The 20,940-nt window shown below is 35.7% G+C and overlaps 1 protein-coding gene across 7 annotated transcripts in view; it reads right to left on the bottom strand.

Annotated features, from left to right (window-relative positions):
• The window catches only part of BTRC (beta-transducin repeat containing E3 ubiquitin protein ligase), a 180,768-nt gene that overhangs the window by 109,659 nt on the left and 50,169 nt on the right, over positions 1–20,940 (bottom strand). For 5 of the 7 annotated variants that reach the window (XM_070470049.1, XM_070470054.1, XM_070470052.1 and 2 more), the window contains exon 2: positions 11,852–11,959. The exons of the other annotated variants lie outside the window; for them this stretch is intronic. In XM_070470049.1, coding sequence (XP_070326150.1) covers positions 11,852–11,959 — 108 coding nt within the window. The remainder of the gene's footprint in view (positions 1–11,851; positions 11,960–20,940) is intronic. 7 annotated transcript variants of the gene reach the window in all.

Genomic DNA, 20,940 nt, shown 5'->3' with positions numbered 1-20,940 from the left:
AAAAAAATTAATGACCTGACAATGTAAAAGTCTAGAGGAAATATACTAATTTATACCAGAAATTTCCCTTGTGTTTTATTACCAGTAAAGAAACAGGCTCCCTAAACACAGCTCATGCAAAGGACAGAAACTGGAATAAACAATAGCAACTGTATTTTAGTAAAACTAATCATGTGCTTTCTTTCAAACATAAAATTTCTCATGTTCATATGCAAAAGCTTTGCATAAACTAGTTTTAAATACTGAAATGTATACTTGTGTATATGAAACATGAAAAGAGTAGTTATCCCTCTACTCCTTCTGTTTATGATCTCCAACACCCACAAAAATTAGACTAAATCAGGCTAAAATGTGAACTTTTTGCTAAAGGATCACATATAAAAATAAATTTACTCTTTTTTATGACAATTTTACTACATATAGAATTCCAACTTAATTCATACCAAGCCATACATACTAGATTTGCAAGAAAGGTCTTGAGAATTTGAATGGTACACCTGAGAATGTTCAAAGGCAAGTGACAGATAACACAGCTGGGGAAGGTACACTGCAAAATCCCATTTCTTGATGATCTACAACATCCTAGGCCCAAATAACTATTTCAAAATATAGACTTGGTTTCCAGAGGACTCGGCCAGAGAATATAGAAAAGCTCATAGCTACTGAACATCACTCTTAGGAAAAACAGAATTCATGGGTATGGGTGTCACTGCCCATGAGGAAGGCACTGCAATTCTTAGAGGCCTAAGCAGCTAAATAGTCAAGAGATTGGTCCTTTTTCCCCCCAATGAGGCCAACACAAATAAACTGGGTTTCTCTCTTCATGAAAAATGACAAAGAAAAGAGTTTCTTAAATGATGCCTATCTACCAAGATTCCATATCCTGACAGTCCACATATAATACCGAATCTAGAAATTAACACAAGGAAGGACAGCAAGACAATAAAACACTATCACATAAAAAAAGCACAACGGTGAAAGAAGGTACAAATGACTGTGCAGTCACAAAACCACCAACAATGATTCCTAAATAGCACATAAAGAACTCCTGTGGTACCCTGGCCTCTACTCAGCACAAAGATTGCAGTAACAAGAAGGTAATCCTGGAATATAAAGAAAGTAATATGTACCTCTCCAGAGCATACAGGTGAACCTTAACTGCCCACAGGAAGAATTTCTCTGGTAAGGACAGTACCTCCATAAAGGCTCCCATCACCCATAGAAGTTTTCAATTTGCTGACATGATCCTCTACACAGAAAACCCTAAAGACACCACCAGAAAATTAGTAGAGCTAATCAATGAATATAGTAAAGTTGCAGGATATAAAATTAATACACTGAAACCCCTTGTATTCCTATACACTAACAATGAAAAAAATAAAAAGAGAAATTGAGGAAACAGTCCCATTCACCATTGCAATGAAAAGAATAAAATACTTGGAAATAAATTTACTTAAAGAAACAAAAGACCTACATATAGAAAACTATAAAACACTGATGAAAGAAATCAAAGACGACACAAATAGATGGAGAAATATACCATGTTCGTGGATTAGAAGAATCAATATACTGAAAATGAGTATACTACCCAAAGCAATCTATAAATTCAATGCAATCCCTATCAAGCTACCAATGGTAATTTTCAGAGAACTAGAACAAATAATTTCACAATCTGTATGGAAACACAAAAAACCTCAAATAGCCAAAGCAATCTTGAGAAAGAAGAATGGAACTGAAGGAATCAACCTTCCTGACTTCAGACTATACTACAAAGCAACAGTCATCAGGACAGTATGATACTGGCACAAAGACAGAAACAGATCAATGGAACAAAACAGAAAACCCAGAGATAAAATCCATGCACTTATGGACACCTTATCTTTGACAAAGGAGGCAAAAATATACAATGGAGAAAAGACAATCTCTTTAACAAGTGGTGCTAGGAAAACTGGTCAACCACCTGTAAAAGAAAAAACGAACACTTTCTAACACCATACACAAAAATAAACTCAAAATTGATTAAAGAGCTAAATATAAGACCAAAAACTATAAAACTCTTAGAGGAAAACATAGGCAGAACACTCTCTGACATAAATCACAGCAAAATCCTCTATGACCCACCTCCTAGAGTAATGGAAATAAAAACAAAAATAAACAAATGGGACCTAATTAAACTTAAAAGCTTTTGCACAATGAAGGAAACTATAAGCAAGGTGAAAAGGCAGCCTTCAGAATGGGAGAAAATAATAGCAAATGAAACAACTGACAAAGAATTAATCTCCAACATATACAAGCAGCTCATGCAGCTCAATACCAGAAAAATACACAACCCAATCAAAAAATGGGCCAAAGAACGAAATGGACGTTTCTCCAAAGAAGACATACAGATGGCTAACAAACACATGAAAAGATTCTTGACATCACTCATTATCAGAGAAATGCAAATCAAAACCACAGTGAGGTACCATCTTACAACAGTCAGAATGGCTGCCATCAAAAAGTCTACAAACAATAAATGCTAGAGAGGGTGTGGAGAAAAGGGAACCCTCTTACACTGTTGGTGGAAACACAAACTAGTACAGCTACTATGGAGAACAGTATGGCGATTCCTCAAAAAACTGGAAATAGAACTGCCATATGACCTTGCAATCCCACTGCTGGGCACACAGACTAAAGAAATCAGAACTGAAAGAGACACATGTACTCCAGTGTTCACTGCAGCACTGTTTACAACAGCTAGGACATGGAAGCAACTTAGATGTCCATCGGCAGATGAATGTATGAGGGAGTTGTGATACATATACACGGTGGAATAATACTCAGCCATGTAAAAAAAAAAAAAAAACGTATTTGAGTCAGTTCTAATGAGGTGGATAAAACCGGAGACTATTATACAAAGTGAATTAAGTCAGAAAGAGCAACACCAATACAGTATATTAACACATATATATGGAATTTAGAAAGATGGTAATGATGACCCTATACGCAAGACAGCAAAAGAGACACAGATGTAAAGAACAGACTTTTGGACTATGCAGGAAAAGGCAAGGGTGGGATGATTTGAAAGAATAGCACTGAAACATATATATTACCATATATAAAACAGATGACCAGTGCAAGTTTGATGCATGAAACAGGGCACTCACAGCTGGTACTCTGGGACAACCCAGAGGGATGGGGTGGGGAGGGAGGTCATAGGGGGGGTTCAGGATGGGGGGATACATGTACACCCATGGCTGATTCATATCAATATATGGCAAAAAAACCACACAATATTGTGAAGTATTCAAACTCCAATTAAAATAAATAAATTAATTTTTAAAAATTAAAAATAAAAAGCAAAAAAAAACTCCTATTATTCAGGTGAACTAGATCACTAACCTTGATACAATTTAGTTTCCATTTTAGGAAAAGGCAAATATAAATATCTACCTCAAACACTGTTAGAAGGTTGGAAAGACAAATATTTCTTAATAGGGTATTCTACATATATCTTTCACTTTGGTACAGATTTATGTGACATATACTACTTACAATGAGTGAATTAAGGTTCAACTTAAAAAAAAAAGTAGAAACTTTTGTTTTTGCTAAAGGACAGAGGAGACTGGTAGGCTATAGTTCATGGGGTTGCAAACAGTCGGACAAAACTGAGCAACTTCACTGTCAATAGAAATATTTGAAGGTACAGAAAACTCCACAAATCCTACTTGCTTTAAATCCATGTGCCCACAGACTACATATAAAGCATTTTGATGTTTATCCTTGAAAATTCCTTGTATACTTACTTTTGAAAAATAAAACTCTATGAAATTAAAACAAAAAAAAAAAGTTTTCATCAACTTGATTTTTCCAGTCTGTGCTACTTACTGAGGGCGACCTCAGGCCTCCTTGGGTAACTATAGTCTCCCTTCTGCCATGGGGTCATGTTGAAGTCAGGGCTATTAGGTAAAATCCAACATTATTCAACATAAAAGCAATAAGCCCTCTTGGTGGAGTGAAAAGTTTAATTTTTCAGATCCATCAGGAAAAAAAAATTTTTTTTAAAGGAAATCTGATCATCTCACAATAAGATGATCTAGATTAGATCCCTGGAGTAGGAAATGACAACCCACTTCAGTATTCTTGCCTGGAAAATTCCAGACAGAGGAGCCTGACAGGCTACAGTTCATGGGGGTCTCAAAGAGTCGGACATGACTAACTGAGCATGCACACATGCAAATACTAGACAATGCTGCACATTAGCCTGTAAATGAACATTACCTGCATCACTAACATGTCAAAATACTTAGCAATGGAAGAATCCATTATTCTTGAAACAGAATATTAAAACAAAACTTGAAACAGAAGATTAAAAACAATCAAGTAAGCATCTTGAAAGACATATCAGTCCTAATGGTGTCATTCTTCCCAAGACAGACTTTCTAGCATAAAGTAAAATATACCAAATTCAGGTCATCTCTAACTTTTCTGAGTTATATATATAAATTGAAAGGGCAGAAGCTGAACAATAAATTTCAAGGTCTGCTAAAATGTTTTAAAATTCATAATTATACTGTCTTTTAAATAAATGAGCTTCAATAATACATAGTATAATAAAATATCCAACATTTTGCACATACACTTTAATTTTGTTCCTAATCAAGACTAAAGGGTCACTTTCAGTATTATCTCTATCCTTTCTGTAAACTATTGTTAATCACCACTATCATTTTAATTTTCCCTGTGTCTATTCTGGTATAGAATAAGGGTAAAATGCAGTAAAATAGTCAAATAATTGTACAAACACACACTGCTGTGAAGATAAAGATGTTGACATCACTGAAACTGAACTCAGCTGGCTGGCAGTGCCAGTGTTTAATAGCCTGAAATGTGCATTTGTCTATCAACAAGAGTCCAAATTCAGTATACAAAATATAATTCAGAAGGGCTCATCATAGAGTGAGTCATGTAAAAGTCAAATGTATAAAATCTGAGGACTGCCCATAAATCAGACTCAACAAGTTTTCCTTTATTCTGCGTAAATATGTAGTCTTTGGAATGACTGTTTAATTATCATAACTTCTTTCGGAATATAAAATACTCGTGTATATGTATGTGCAGGTACTCCCAGCAATTCAAGGCTTTCTCTTTTCCCATCCTATCAATGTTATTTAATCTTTTACATTTCAAGTGCCAAGCACTTGATACTGTGGCTTGAAACTGGAAATGTAAAACTGAACAAAACATAGTTGTACTCTCAAGAAACTGAACAATTACAACAGCATATCAGTGTTTATGACAGAGGTATCTATTGCATGTCCTTGGTACATATGCTCTGACTAGGTTAAGGGAGTAGGGAAAGGTAAAAAGATCAGTAAGGGCCTTTATTCTAGAGGTGAAACAACTTAAGCAGAACCGTGGAATTTAGGAATTAGCCAGGTTAGATAAAAGTGGAAGGCAAGGGGAAAGGGATGATAGCTGTTTTCAGTAGTAGCATTCTCCAGGTAAAGAACAGGATATGCCAAGACACAGAGCATGACACAGTACTGCTGGAGAACTATGAATCTGAAATGGCTAAAAATTATACGTGTAAAGAGGGATAAAAATCGGTATAACCAGGTGACAAACATAGAATTTAATAAAGCACAGAACAGAGTTGAAAATCAGAAAGTAATAGTATCAGTAAAATAGTAATATCTGGGAGGACATTTAAAATAGATCCTTTCTTTTTCTATTTCTCTGTATTTTTTATAATTATTTTTACTTTGTTTTATAATTTTATAATAAAGTGGTAATAATAAATATATTTTAAAACAAAATTATATTTGTCTGGGCATGTCTATGTGTGTGTGTGTGCATGCATGAATGGATAAGTCATTCTAGACTGAAGGAGCTAGCATGTTGATTTATGATTATCTTAAAGCAGGAGTACGAGTAATACCTTCTTGTTTACATATTTACCAAATAATTTACACATTCTACTACAAACAATTAGTTTTATTAGCAGACGAAAATGTAGGGTTCCCCTCCCACCAAACAAAAACATTTCTGATTTGTCACTACATGCAAATTCCTTATGTAAAGGGTATAGCTAGGATAAACATAGGTCAGATGTTAACATATGCACTGAAAACAAAATTTTATTGTAGTTGATTTAGAATGTTGTATTAATTTCTTCTGTACAGCAAAGTGACTCGGTTATACATATATATATTATTTTTCATATTCTTTTTCATTATGATTTGTTACAAGATACTGAATATAGTTACTTATGCTATACAGTAGAACCTTCTTATTTATTCACCCATATCTGTAGTTTGCCTCTGCTAATCTCAAACTCCCATTCCTTCCGTCCCCTACCTCCACTTCCTGGCAACTACAAGCCTGTTCTCTATACTTATGAATATGTTTTGCTTCACAGATATGTTGATTTGTATTATATTTTAATTTTACATATAAGCAATATCATATGGTATTTCTCTTTCTCTTTCTGACTTACTTTGCTTAGTATGATAATCTATAGGTCCATCCATATTGTTGTAAATGGCATTATTTCATTCTTTGTGATGGCTGAATAACATTACATTGTGTGTATACATATATATATATATGTATACACACACACACACACACATACATCACATCTTACAATTCATCTGTCAATGGATATTTAGGTTATTTCCATACTTGGCAATTATAAACAGTGCTGCTATGAACAAAGGGGTACATGTATCTTTTTGAATTATAGTTTTGCCTGGGTATATGCCCAAGGGTGGGATGGCTAGATCACATGACAATTCTATTTTTGTTTTTTTAAGGACCCGCATACTGTTTTCCATAGTGGCTGTACCAATTTACAATCCCACCAACAGTGTAAGAGCATTCCCTCTTTGGCATTTGTTTTTTGTAGATTTTTTAATGGTGGCCATTAAATGTGAGGAGGTACCTCACTGTAGTTTGATTTGCATTTCTCTAATAATTAGCAATGTTTTCAGCTTTTCACCATTGAGTATTATACTGGCTGTGGATTTGTCATAAATGGCATTTATTATGTTGAGACATGTTCTCTCTCTACCAATTTTCATTAGAGTTTTTATCTGAATGGATGTGATTTATCAAAGGCAAATTTTTCTGTGTCTATTGAGATGATCATGTGGTTTCTATCCTTCCTTTTGTTGATGTGGTTGATCATTGATTGCTCAGTGTATGCTGAGCCGTCCTTATGACCCTGGGATCAATCCAACTTGGTTGTGGTTTTAAGCGTTGTTGGATTTGGCTTCCTAATATTCTGTTGAGAACCTCTGTGTCTACAGTCATCAAAGATATTGCCCTGTAATTTTCTTTTTTGGTACTCTGTGTGGTTTTGGTATCAGGGTGATGGTTCCATAGAACATCTTTGGGAGTGTTCAAAAGGAACTGAACTTTTTATTAAACAGAAATTATACACTACTGAGATGATTTATATATAATGGGGGGCATCAGTTAGGATTTGATAAGTGAGCATTTTTGACATCGGGTAATTTTCCTATGGTAGTGTTTTGTAAAAAAAATTTGTGTGCTCATTTACATTCAGTGTGATAATCCATATTCCTCTAAAACCTCAAATGTAAAATAAATCTTCCATATGTATATATACCCATACTCTGAATAATGCTTAACTTTCCTAGTATTCTTCCATGTGAACATTTCACATAATAGATGGCAAGATTTAGTAGACTTCAGTATTTTTCTTTTTTAACTTTACTAAAGAATAATTGATTTACAATGTTGTGTTAATTTCTGCTATATAGCAAAGTGACTCAGTTATGCATGCAAATATATATATACATGTATATATATATATTCTTTCCCATTATGGCTTCTCACAGGATATTGAATATAGTTCCCTGACATCTAAGTATTCTTAAACAGTAAAACACATTACATTACCTCTCCTGAAGTCAACTCTCAACAATTTCAACTTTTGACAACGGACACTAGATTAATATTAAAATATTACATGCTTCAAGCTCAAAAATTCCTTAAAATTACTAGCTATACGTAACACCAAAAACATTCTAAGGTCATATAAATTACCTAAATTATTACTGTCAGAATTTCTCTTCTTCTTTAATGTCTAAAGAAAATAAAGGATCTGAATTACTCAGCTACTTTTAAACACTTGCTATTGCTCAGTCTCATTTAATAGTACAGATTATAAGACTACCAGGTGCTGAAGACAAACAAATGATTCCACAAAATACACCCACTGTTAATCAACAGAAATCCTCTTAATTACCTATAGACTTTCCAGGACGAAGCAAAAAGATGAAAATGAAAATATGTTCAAACTATAAACAAGTCCTCAAAGAATCTACTGTATTTAAAGAATATTTAGAGCATCTTCTCAGTACTAATTTGAAACGTGTGGATTGGAAAAGTCAATAATCAAACCATCCCAATGTTGCCATTTCCATCTGAGTTAATGAGGATAATCCAACAAATTAAGCAACAGCTCTTCCTTTTACATTGTTAAAGAATTTTGATTTTGAAGGTGCTTCAAATTTGCTAAAGTAATGCAATAATTTCAAAGAAAAAACTATCATGACGCTATTACTAAGTCATCTCCTCAAAGATGTTTGGCAACATGAGTAGAAATAAGTATTCCTACTGGGCAACCACTTTGAAGAATTACTTGAAATATATCTCTTAAATACTCTACAACCCAAGCAATTCCACTCTTAAGTATTAAGCCAAGAGAAATAAACACCCATGTCCACAAAAAGATGCACAAACTGTATACAATAGCTTTAGCCATAGTAGACAAAAATGGGAATAATTCAAATGTCTATCGATAGATGAATGGAAAAACTGTGGTATATTAGTACCAATTTATTCAGCAATAAAAAAGAATAAGTTACAGATAAACATAACAAAAAGGCGAAATCTCAAAAATATTATGCTGATCAAAATGTATGACTACATTTATATGAGGCTCAAGTACAGGCAAAACTAATCTTTGGTGGCAAATCAGAACAGTAACTGCATATGGGATATGGGTAATAACCGGAAGTGGGTACAAAGGAATTTTTTCGGATTATTAAAGAGTGAAGTTACACAAATGTAGGTGGCTCAGATGGTAAACAATCGCCTGCAATGCAGGAGGCCTGGGTTCGATCCCTGGGTTGGGAAGATCCCTGGGTCGGGAAGATCCCCTGGAGACAGGAATGGCTAATTCCAGGGACTGAGGAGCCTGGCAGGCTACAGTCCATGGGGTCACAAAGAATCAGACACAACTGAGCAACTAACACTTTCACTTCATGGGTACTAATTGGAAGAGGGTACAAAGGAACTTTCTCAGATTATGGAAGTGCTCTATATTTTGAAAGTGAGGGTTACACAAATAAGCAAATAAGGTAAAACCCAAACCAGAAAAATGCAAATATACTTAAGATTGTTATAGTTCTAGTAGTAAAAACAGAAAAAACTAGACTTAAGTCTATATCTGCCAATTAGTCAATCAGCAATTTGGAGTACCTGTGTATAATGAACCTGACATATAAAAAAAAACCACTGAATTAAGAGAATGCCAGCAGATAACCCCATTTTTTCCCATTTTTACTACATAAAACTTAATGATTTCTCTGAAGATAAGAAAAGAAAAATAAACATTCATACTTATAGCAATACTGGGGAAAGCAAAGTTTTTCATCAATACCTGAATCCAGAGTAGGCTTTGCTATGATACAGAATTTGGTTAAGGCATGAAAAAAAAAGTAAGATTTCATTTCATAGTGTAATGTTGTATAGCAAGGTGAAACAGTATTTGCTGAAAGTTTCCAAACCTAGTCCTTCGTGCATGTTTCTAATAATATAGAACCCATTAATCTGCCAGACCCTGTTCTAAGTGAAACAGAAGGAAGGGGGGACAGGATGCAACCTTTAAAAGAATGACAGAAAAAGGACATGACAAAAACTGATTAGAACTAACTAGATCCAAGATGGTGGAAGATCTGGTTCCCTCCAGTTTCTGTTCTGTTATGTCCCTTTTTTGGCTAATTTTAACCTGTAGCTCTTCCTTGTAATAAACCTTGAATATAATAGCTTTCAGTGAGTTCTGTTGAGTCCTTTCTAGTGAATTATCAAATCTGAGGAGAGGAGCAGAGGGGGAAGTGTCCTTACAACTGGTATCTGAAGTGACAGCAGTCTTATAGGGACTGTTCTCTCAGACTCCACTCTGCTGAAACTCACTGCAACTCCGAAAAGGTTAAAAAAAAAAAAAGGTTAGAGTATGAGTTTCTTGAGAGCTGAAACTTCATCAATATGATATATAGTAAAAAAAAAAAAACACACACACAATATTTGAAATAAATTGATACTCAGGATATTAATATTTTCTAACATTAATGATGATGAAGATGAGGATAATAAAAACACCAACTATTTACTGCATGCCCTAACTAGAGTGTCCATTTATAGATGAATTTAGAGTGAAATGACTTGCTTAAGATCATACCACTAGTGACAAACAGTATATAAGTCCTGATTTAACTAATTTTAAAGCCCGTACAGCATCATATTGTATCTCATAAGACAAAGGAAATTTAATATATTTTGCAAAGGACAAACAAATATCCAGTAATACCATCACTAAAATAGTATCATTAAAGGTAAGTAACTATTTGTTAGCACTGGTCAGGAATGTAGAATACTTAAGTTCTCCAACCTTTAACTATGACTCAGTCATAAGCATTCTGATACTTACAACTTGTGTTCGAAATTATTAATAGAATATGAGCTACGTAAGTTAAAAACAAATTTAAATCACTAATTTGTTACATATACTAAGTAAATGTTAGTTGCTCAGTTGTGTCTGACTCATTGCAAGCCCATGGACTGTAGCCCACTAGGCTCCTCTGTCCATGGAATTCTTCAGGCAAGAATACTGGAGTGGGTAACCATTCCCTTCTCCAAGGGATCATCCCAACCCAGAAATCAAACCAGGATCTCCTGCACTGCAGGCAGATTCCTTACCATCTAAGCCACCAGGGAAGCCCAAATGCTAATACAAATTCCAAATACCTAAGGTAGATATATGACACTTCTACCGAAAAAATCACTATGTATCATACCCTAATCTGTAAAGAATGGGCATCGAGCTCTGTCTTACATATTCCTCTACAAGTTTTCCTCTTTCCTTCTATAGTTTTCTCTCACATCCTGGAACTGTCCTAGTGGCCTCTAAGAAAGGCCAAATGGAACTAGGATCTGATGGTCCAAGCAAGACCAGCTGGACTGTCTCAAGCCGAACGCTATACTCAAAGGTCATGAAGGCCTTTCCACCTTGAAACTAGACCTATTAATCAAGATATAAATAAACACAGCTCTTATATATGCAAAATATACACATATATATACATAAACATACACCCACACATAAATAATAGTATAGTAACCAGGAGAGACACTGAATTGAGCACTTTATGTTTTTAGTAATCGTAAGAAAAACATAAGAAAGTGCCCAGGCAAGTGGTTGCAAATAATTGATTATATTAATTGGTTTTATGTAGGTCCAGAGCAAACATTACATATTGAATGCTATTTATTGAGATTACTTTAAAACTCACTAACATACTTCTACTAAATATGAAAACCAACAAGTCAAGTTGTGCTCTGTCAATTTCGGCAAACCAATCATAACAAATATATCTCAAGAGTGGATCAGTCTGGATTTACATTAAAAATTAAAGGAGAACTGAGTGATGTGAAATACAGGCAATATGAAGGAGAAAAGCGAAGTTAAGTAAAGGATGGGAAAGAAGGAGAGACACACTAATGAATTAACACACACATACTAATGCCCACAAATAACCCACAGAGACAGAGAAAGTACCTGGAAAGCTGTGAGTGCGCCAGTCCCTGGGTTATACAGGCATCGCAGCGAAGGCATGCTGTCCGCCAGGCTGGAGCAGCCCAGCCACAGAGACCTGGGCATAGAGCACTGCAGAGAGAGGACAACTATGAGATGGGACAGCATGAGACAGGATGGCACAGATTGCAGGACTTCTCAGAGCTGGGCTAAATACAATACTCCAGTTGCAGCTTGCCTTTATGACAGAAACATATTCAAGAAACACACTATGTACTAGTTCTAACCCCAGACAGAAGCTCAAAAGGAGCACTAGTGCCCAAAAAAGAAAGAAAAAAAAAGTTATAGGTCAAAAAGCAAAATATTTAATAAAAAAGTTTATTCCTGTTCTGTGTATGAAACTAAAGGAAATCTACTTCTTAATCCAGTCAATTCTTTTCCTCTACGCACCTCAACTCATCTCCCATAAACTCACCACAAAAGTGAAATATTGCGCAGACTAAGCAGAAAAAGGAAATCATTCATAGTAGCATTTCAACAGTAGAAATGGTAAATTAGAAAACAAAATATCACAAGAAAGTTAAAAGAATTTCAAGAAGGTGGGAGGAAGGAAAAGAAAAGGTATTATACCCCTACAGTTTGACAGCAACTAACACCGCACAGTTTGCATATGCTTTATTTATCTTGTTAGTCTGCTATTCATTAACCAAAATGCATAAGTTACCATAGCAGCTGCCTCTTTATCTTTCCAGATGGATTTAGGGGGATGGGGGGGGATGGGAGGGATGGCGGGAGGAGGCAAGAAACAATCCAAACAAGGGAAAACAACAACAAAGCAAGGAGAGACAGGGACAGAAAAAGAGGACCCTAAAAAGCTGCTGGTCCTAAAACCTTGTAAATAAATAAACAAATAATGTGTAAGTGTAAATATACATACAGTGTATTCAATAGCAAACAAAAAAAAGGTAGAAATTATGAGTGCTAGTAGTACTAATTAAACAGTATTAGTGGTACTGTTCCTGTACCTTATAAAACACTGTTCTTTTAAAAGAATTTTTACAGTCTTTAGATTTCCCTAAATGTATCCCAGGCTGAATCTTTGTCCATCAACTTGGGTGCTATTACAGTCTAGTAATACTAAAAAACTAAATACCTGATCACAGCACATATAAAAACAGAAAAACATTTTAAAGCACAACAGTCAGTGCACATAATACTAAACTTTAAATTATAAGTTTTGACCTATTTATTATCATCATGGGACTTTTTTCTTCTTAAAACACTTTGGTTGGGGAAATATTAAGGAAACAAAATATGGTATTCATTGTTCACTATCTATAACTGATACAAGGATGGTATACTGGAAAGGACTTCAAAAACTGGTTTAGACTCCAGCTTTCAGATCATTATTTTCTTATTTTTTAGTTCACGTGATTGATGCCCAGGAGAAATTAAGTATTTATCCATGATCATAGAATTTAGAAAGTAAAGAAGTAAGAACTAGAATCCTGGCCTACTGCTTTTCAGTTCAGAACTCTTCCTCTTGCCTCTATCCACCCTAGGTCATAAAGTGGAGGCATCAAGACTTCAAAAACAGGTTATCTACTAAAGGCATCACTGTATAACTTAACAACCAAAACAGCTAAACTGCTTTGAACTACTACAAAAATCACCTAATTTTTCTGTTTCCAATGTTTCTTCACCTCAAACTACAATCCATTTTACAAACAGCAGCTAAACAGAATTGTCTTCACTTTGTGATCGTGTCACTCTCGTCAATAATTCACAAGGCTCCCTAAAAATTCAAGCACTCTATTAATCTGACCTTTCCCCACTGCCTACATCAACTCACCCTCTCTGTCCTTTCACAGTTGGCCCTGGAACTCTAATGAATTACCTTGATATTTTATTCAAATATACATCTTATCTCCATACTTTTGAACTTGTAACTTCCTTCTTCCTTTCACCCTGACCACGCACATGCATACTTGCATCTACCATTTACTTATTTGTCTCCTAAGAATTTTGGGGCTTTCCAGGTAGCACTAGTGGTAAAGAATCCACCTGCCAATGCAGGAGATGCAAGAGACTCAGTTTGATCCCTGGGTCGGGAAGATCCCCTTGAGTAGGAAATGGTAACTTGCTCCAGTAATCTTGCCTGGAAATTTCTATGGACAGAAGAGCCTGGCAGGCTACAGTCCATGGGACTGCAAAGAGTCAGGCATGACTGAGCATGAGCTCCTAAGAATTACTTAATTTCAGTCTCATCCAGTGGTTCTCAGCAGCAGATAATCTCATTTTGTGAGAAGGCAGCACGGAGAAAAGAACAAGGGAAAGCAGGATTTTAAAAAAAGTTTCTTTCCACTTGAGAACCACTGTTCTATTCATAGTATGACTTTATACTGCAAGCACCAAATTCTTAGCCAAAATAATTTTTGTTAAGAAGAAAGATGACATTAAAAGTTTCTAAATCTAATGTTTTGGTCATTTATCTGACAAGTACTTGTTGAGAATGTTCCTAGTGCTGGGCACTGTCCTAGGCACTAGGGATAGAACAATGAACAAAAGAAACAAAAATCCTTTATATTCTGGTGATAAGTCTCTCAATCATAAACTCTTCTATATTTAAAATCTTTAGTGGAAAAGAAATTCATTGGTAGTGACTTTCTCTCATTGTTAATGAGACAACCTATATTATTAATCAAGTGGTTAAAAGTTCTGTGTATCCTGGGTAGAACAATGTTCATGCTGAAGGGACTGAATTTGAGAAAAGAGAGAAATAAAGTAAAAATTTTTTAAAGGAAAATGAAAACAGTGAAAGAAAATGGAGTAGGCACTGAAAAATAGCCTGTCACTTTTCTGACTTCTCTTCAGAAGAGGTAGAAGGCTCATATACTTTTGGCAAAAACTAAGTGCATGATCTCCACTTTTAAGTTAAAATATACATTTTTATTTATATTTATGACTGCTCCCTGATAAATTCTTAAGGCATTCCTCTTTTGAATGTTTTGTCTCCTTCTTTTTATATTAGGCTCTGCGTTATTTTTGCAGTACGTACTTGGTTAATCATTATCCAACTGTCCTTTCTACTACTCATTCTAACGCCCTTCTCCTCATTCATTCACCCCTATTGTCCATCAGAACTCCTAAAAACTAACAATCTGAAAGGGCTTTACCCCACCTCCCTAATATAAAATTCCCAAATAAAACTATAATCAATAATAAGCCACATACACCCAGGAAAGTCACTAGATATACTGGTGTGATTTCTAAAATAGCATTAAATTGCAAACACCACACAGAGGATGCATTCCCGATTATTACAAGACAATTGGTGTGGGTATGATAACCACACTTGAATATAGTCTGATCTGCACATTACCGTAAGATTTTATATATTATAGCTCAATTTAAAAACCAATTTTCAAATTGGTTTGTATTGTAACAATTAATCTTACCCATACTGGTAAATGCCACTTTAAAACACTGAGGAAAAAAGATATAATTACAAAATTAATGGAATAGGCTATAATTTCTAACTCTACCTCTTTCCCTTCTATCTTCATATTTAGCAGCATTTTCTAAATGAAAAAGGAAATCAAAAGAAATTTAGGCAATAAGCAACAGAGTGGAAAAGGGTGCCACTGTGGTTACTCTTCTTTATGTAGTCTAAACATTTCTAAACATTTCAATTGACCGACATCCTGATTGGCCAATTGTCTGACAAAAATGTATGACTTTCTCTGTCCTTCAACAATGAATAAATAATCCTCCTTAAAATGCCCAAAACCCACATAAGTTTTCTACTTAAAGTTGAGGCAGTAAAAGTTTGTTTCTCCTTGCAAACTATATGGAAATTCCTAAGACTTTCCTTCTACACTTAAAATAATTTTTTAATAAAAGTAGGTTCCAAACTAAACTGCAATCCAGCAACTATATTCTCACTTTTAAATATTTAACTTCCATTATCTGTTAAAGAACTTGTGAATGACCATTCCTTAAGTATTTCTCCTTTGCAATCTCAAAAGCTACAATGAAGTTTGGATCACACATGTGCCGCCCCCTAACACAAATCTAGCCCTACACAGCATAGACTTATTTCTTCAGCTCACTTTCTACTTAACCTCACCCCAAATGGCTCTCCACTGCAACCCTAAAAATAAGGTTGAAAACTACAATAATTTATTACAACTGAAGTTTGTTACTCAACTGAATGAGTTTACCAGCTTTTAAAAAACATACACAGCATTTTCTTAAATGCCTAAAACATGTTTTCTACTACTTGAAAGAATCAAGAAAAATCAAAGAAAAAGAGATTGAAATGCTGCAACAAGGCGCCTGCAGTGCTTTAAGGAGAAAGTATCTAAGGTCCATCAGGTTCAACAGCACAAACTCATTTTCACAGAGAACATTGAAAATCTTGACTCTTCCCCTTATTTGGCTGCCTGGAAAAAGCCAGTTTCTCTTCACTGATAGAACGCCCTGCAGGCAAAGGGCTGGCCTTAGCATTTACTATATGAAAGCTGAATGACAAAATCCCTTAAACTCAGGTCCCTGTTGGTCAACTTCTAGGAGTAATAGAAGCTATAATAATCAACAATAAAAAGATTGCCGCATCGAGAGTTTATGTATCCTTAAGCCATGGGATAGAAGAATTCCCTTTTTACAACTATATCAACTAAAAAATTCAGGCCAAGAGAACTATAGTATTCCATAGATCATGTAATATATTCAGTCTCTACTTATTCAAATTCATTGACCTGCCTCTTAAGAATCCTAATTTAGTTCACTCACCAAAGTGTCATATATGATAATCATATTTGCCTACACTTAAGGCACAAGGTTTTGGTAAAATTAAAAGAAGGGATCTAAAACTTCAAGTACAAAAGAAAAAATATAAAGTGCATCATTACCAAGAACAGGATTCCATGAATGCCACTCGCATTTCAAAATGTTCTCAGAAGCCATTAAGAAGTATAGATCATGGAATCAATAAATTCACAAATAGTAATGACAAGAAAAAATACAACAATGTACTAAATTGTGTCACACAATTGATGCTATATAAGTTTAGTTAAAAATTCTAATTTTTATAAAAGTTCAGACAAAGGCTTTAATTTTATTGTAGAACTTGTTACAATATGTAAATTTATTACATTTGCCTCCTCTATCAGACTGTATTTCTTAGATATGAGTCATGTCTTTTTTTTTTTTTAACTCTCCAGCATCTGATCAGAGTAGATGATCAGATAATAAAAGTGCTCTTAATGTCAAAAGATCAGCAAAAGCTACCTATCATAAAGAGAGAAGTAAGGACAGTTTTTGCTTATATAACAGTGAGAAAACTGGTAAAATAACACTGGTTACTTTACTGAGATTGATCTTACCAGGCTGGAAGGTATGTGTGTTGGATAAATCTCTTTCATAATTTATCATCTTACCCACCTGTAAGACAATCTAGCCAGCAAGTAAGATCCAGAGAGGTTAAATAAATTACTGAAAATGAATGGGTATCATGCAAGTGGTAAATCTAGGATTCAAAGCTAGATACTCTACTAGGATAATGCCACACAAAAATGGCATTTAAAAAGTCAGACATGAAGTTATCTCATTTATTAAGAAATACAGAGCCAAAGGTGGATTTAGGGGCACTGGACTCAGAAACTAAAGAAAAGGAATCCCACCCAAGAGGCCATGGTAATTAACAGTGTGGTGGCCCAATAGAAGACAAACTTACATAAAGCAGAAGATCAACAGGACTTGATGACTAATGAAAAGAACGAAGAAAGGTAAGTCAGAAATAAGCCCCAAGATTTCAAAGGAATGACTAGAAGAATGATGGTAGCACTGACAGACACACATAAATTAAAAATGCTCTGTGGGTTCTGGGGTGTTGGGCTGGGAATGGAGTAGGTAAGGTCAGAAATCATAAATATAACATGAAAATAAACCTCTTATATGTGAGTGAAAATATGGCATGGGTAGAAAGCTGTAAGTGCTACACAAATGCAGCATCACTGGCTTCTGCATAAATTATAATTCACTAGGTTGAAAGCATCTGTTGTAAAATACTAGTGAGACTTTTTTAATTTAAAAAATAAAATGATTCCTCTTAGCCCTCAACTTCTTTCCTACCTGATAAACTCAGTTTGACAGTCATTATAATAGTGAGTACAAGCCAAGTGGGCATCAAACTGAGTGGTATAAATTAAATGGCAACAACAGCCCAATACAGGTTTTTGGAGTCCAAGTGCGTGTGAGAGAGGTGTCCCTGAGGGGTAAGAGAGTTTCACAGTCGAAGTAGAATGAGGGAAAAAAACCTTACAAGAGACGGGCCTGTCATGGAGTTCTATAGTTCTAGTTGAGTGAGGAGAGCTTCTACATGGGGGACTGAAGTGACAGTGAGCAGGATTATGACGCGTCCACATAATGGGGAAGGGCGGGGCAGTAAGAGTTTCCAAAGCAGACAGAAGACATTCACAGAGTGGAGGGATAGTGGCCCACCACAGAGTTTCAGACTCAATGGGGGAAAGGGTGGAAGGGGCAGTTCAGTGCAAATAGATTTCAAAAGGTTGGGGAAAGCATCCATACAGAGTATTGGGTGAGAAATGGAGACAGAGCTATGTCAGCAATGGGAGATGAGTTATATGGAAAGATTCACTGAATTAAGGGGGTAGAGCAAATATTAAGGATAATAAGGCTAATAAGAGCAAATATTAAGGATAATAAAAAACCCAAACTTCTCATCAGAGAAGAAGAAATGAAGAAAGCTACAGTGAATACTATGCTGCTGAACTAGATGTTATGAATCCAAAGCTTTGTACCAGAGAAAGAGACAATTCTAGGTTAAGTGATATATGTACACGTATATACATATACATACAAACATACCCCCTGGCTCTATCAATAATAATAATGAGTACACTGATCACACACACACTCATTTAGTGATTCTAAATATTACCCTCCACTAAAAAGAATCAGAGCTCCTTAGAACAATGACTAACTCCAGGACTTGGGCAGGAAAAGTTTAAGATAAGTGCAGAGTACCTTATTGAGGTACTCAAAGAAAGATGGAGACATGCAAGATGATACAGGGGCCAGTGCAAAGGCTCTCACAGGCTAATTCCAGGACATACTGAACATAAGAACAAATAATGATGATGATGGATTATAATACTGGCAGGTAATACGAGTATTATAACATGCCCCTCAATGATTCCTACCTCCTGATATTCATGAAACTTGTAAGTAATCCTGTCTCCTTGAGTGCAGAATAGCCTAATACCTTGCTCCTAGGTTATATAAGACTGTTACTTCTATCTTGTTAACAGACTCCACTGTCTCCTTGATTTGCATACTTTGATGAAGCAAGTAGTCATACTGGAGAGGTTCACATGGCAAGGAACTGATGGTGGCTCCCAGTCAACAGCCAGCTAGGAATTGGGTCTCCAATAACTCCTGAGGAAAGGAATTCTGCCAAAAACCATGTAAACTTGAAGTGGCTCTTTCCCCAATCAAGCCTTCAAACAAGACCTCAGCCCTGCCCAATACCTTCATTATAGTCTTGTAAGGGTCTTAAGAAACCTATATGCAGCTATATATGAGCAGCATATATATATGAGCAGCATATATATGAGCTATATGCAGCTCAGGAAGCAACAGTTAGAACTGGACATGGAACAACAGACTGGTTCCAAATAGGAAAAGGAGTACGTCAAGGCTGTAAATTGTCACCCTGCTTATTTAACTTCTATGCAGAGTACATCATGAGAAACGCTGGGCTGGAAGAAGCACAAGCTGGAATCAAGATTGCGGGGAGAAATGTCAATAACCTCAGATATGCAGATGACACCGCCCTTATGGCAGAAAGTGAAAAGGAACTAAAAAGCCTCTTGATAAAAGTGGAAGAGGAGAGTGAAAAAGTTGGCTTAAAGCTCAACATTCAGAAAACTAACATCATGCCATCTGGTCCCATCACTTAAATGGGAAATAGATGGGGAAACAGTGGAAACAGTGTGAGACTTTATTTTGGGGGGCTCCAAAATCACTGCAGATGGTGATTGCAGTAATGAAATTAAAAAACGCTTACTCCTTGGAAGGAAAGTTATGACCAACCTAGACAGCATATTAAAAAGCAGAGACATTACTTTGCCAACAAAGGTCCGTCTGGTCAAGGCTATGGTTTTTCCAGTAGTCATATATGGATGAGAGAGTTGGACTGTGAAGAAAGCTGAGTGCCGAAGAATTGATGCTTTTGAACTGTGGTGTTGGAGAAGACTCTTGAGAGTCCCTTGGACTGCAGGGAGATCCAGCCAGTCCATCCTGAAGGAGATAAGTCCTGGGTGTTCATTGGAAGGACTGATGCAGAAGCTGAAACTCCAATACCGTGACCACCTCATGCAAAGAGTTGACTCACTGGAAAAGACCCTGATGCTGGGAGGGATTGGGGGCAGGAGGAGAAGGGAATGACAGAGGATGAGATGGCTGGATGGCATCACCGACTCGATGGGCATGAGTTTGAGTAAATTCCGGGAGTTGGTGATGGACAGGGAGGCCTGGCGTGCTGCAATTCATGGGGTTGCAAAGAGTCGGACACGACTGAGCGATGAACTGAACTGAACTGAAGGGATCTTAAAGTGGAAGACCCAGATCAGGCATGCCCAGACTCCCGAACCAAAGAAATTCTATGATAATAAATGTGTGCTCTATGCCACTAAACTTGTGGTAATTTAGTATGCCACAAAAACTAATATAATAACACACTGAATAAAACAGAAATCCAAATTAGTAATATATAAAAAATAAACTGAAGAGTGTGATGGGGAATATGATACTTAAATGGTCTCAGAATATTTTCCCATATAATATTTATTTCAAAAGGGAAAACAGCAATTTTACAGTAGAAAAACCTAGCACCTTAATCAAGGGATAATTATTAATGTTACCAATAATGAAACAAATTAAAATAATGTGTCACCTGATAGACTACAATAAGAACACAGCATCACCTCTGTGATATTTCTGCCAGTGATATACACAGCCTGTATCTAATTATAAGAAAACATCAGAAAACCCCAAACTGAAAAATAATCTACAAAATAACTGTCCTG

The sequence above is a fragment of the Odocoileus virginianus genome, chromosome 7, assembly GCF_023699985.2.
Source record: "Odocoileus virginianus isolate 20LAN1187 ecotype Illinois chromosome 7, Ovbor_1.2, whole genome shotgun sequence".
In the NCBI taxonomy this organism is placed as follows: Eukaryota; Metazoa; Chordata; class Mammalia; order Artiodactyla; family Cervidae; genus Odocoileus; species Odocoileus virginianus.
This window is presented reverse-complemented; position numbering and strand designations above follow the sequence as displayed.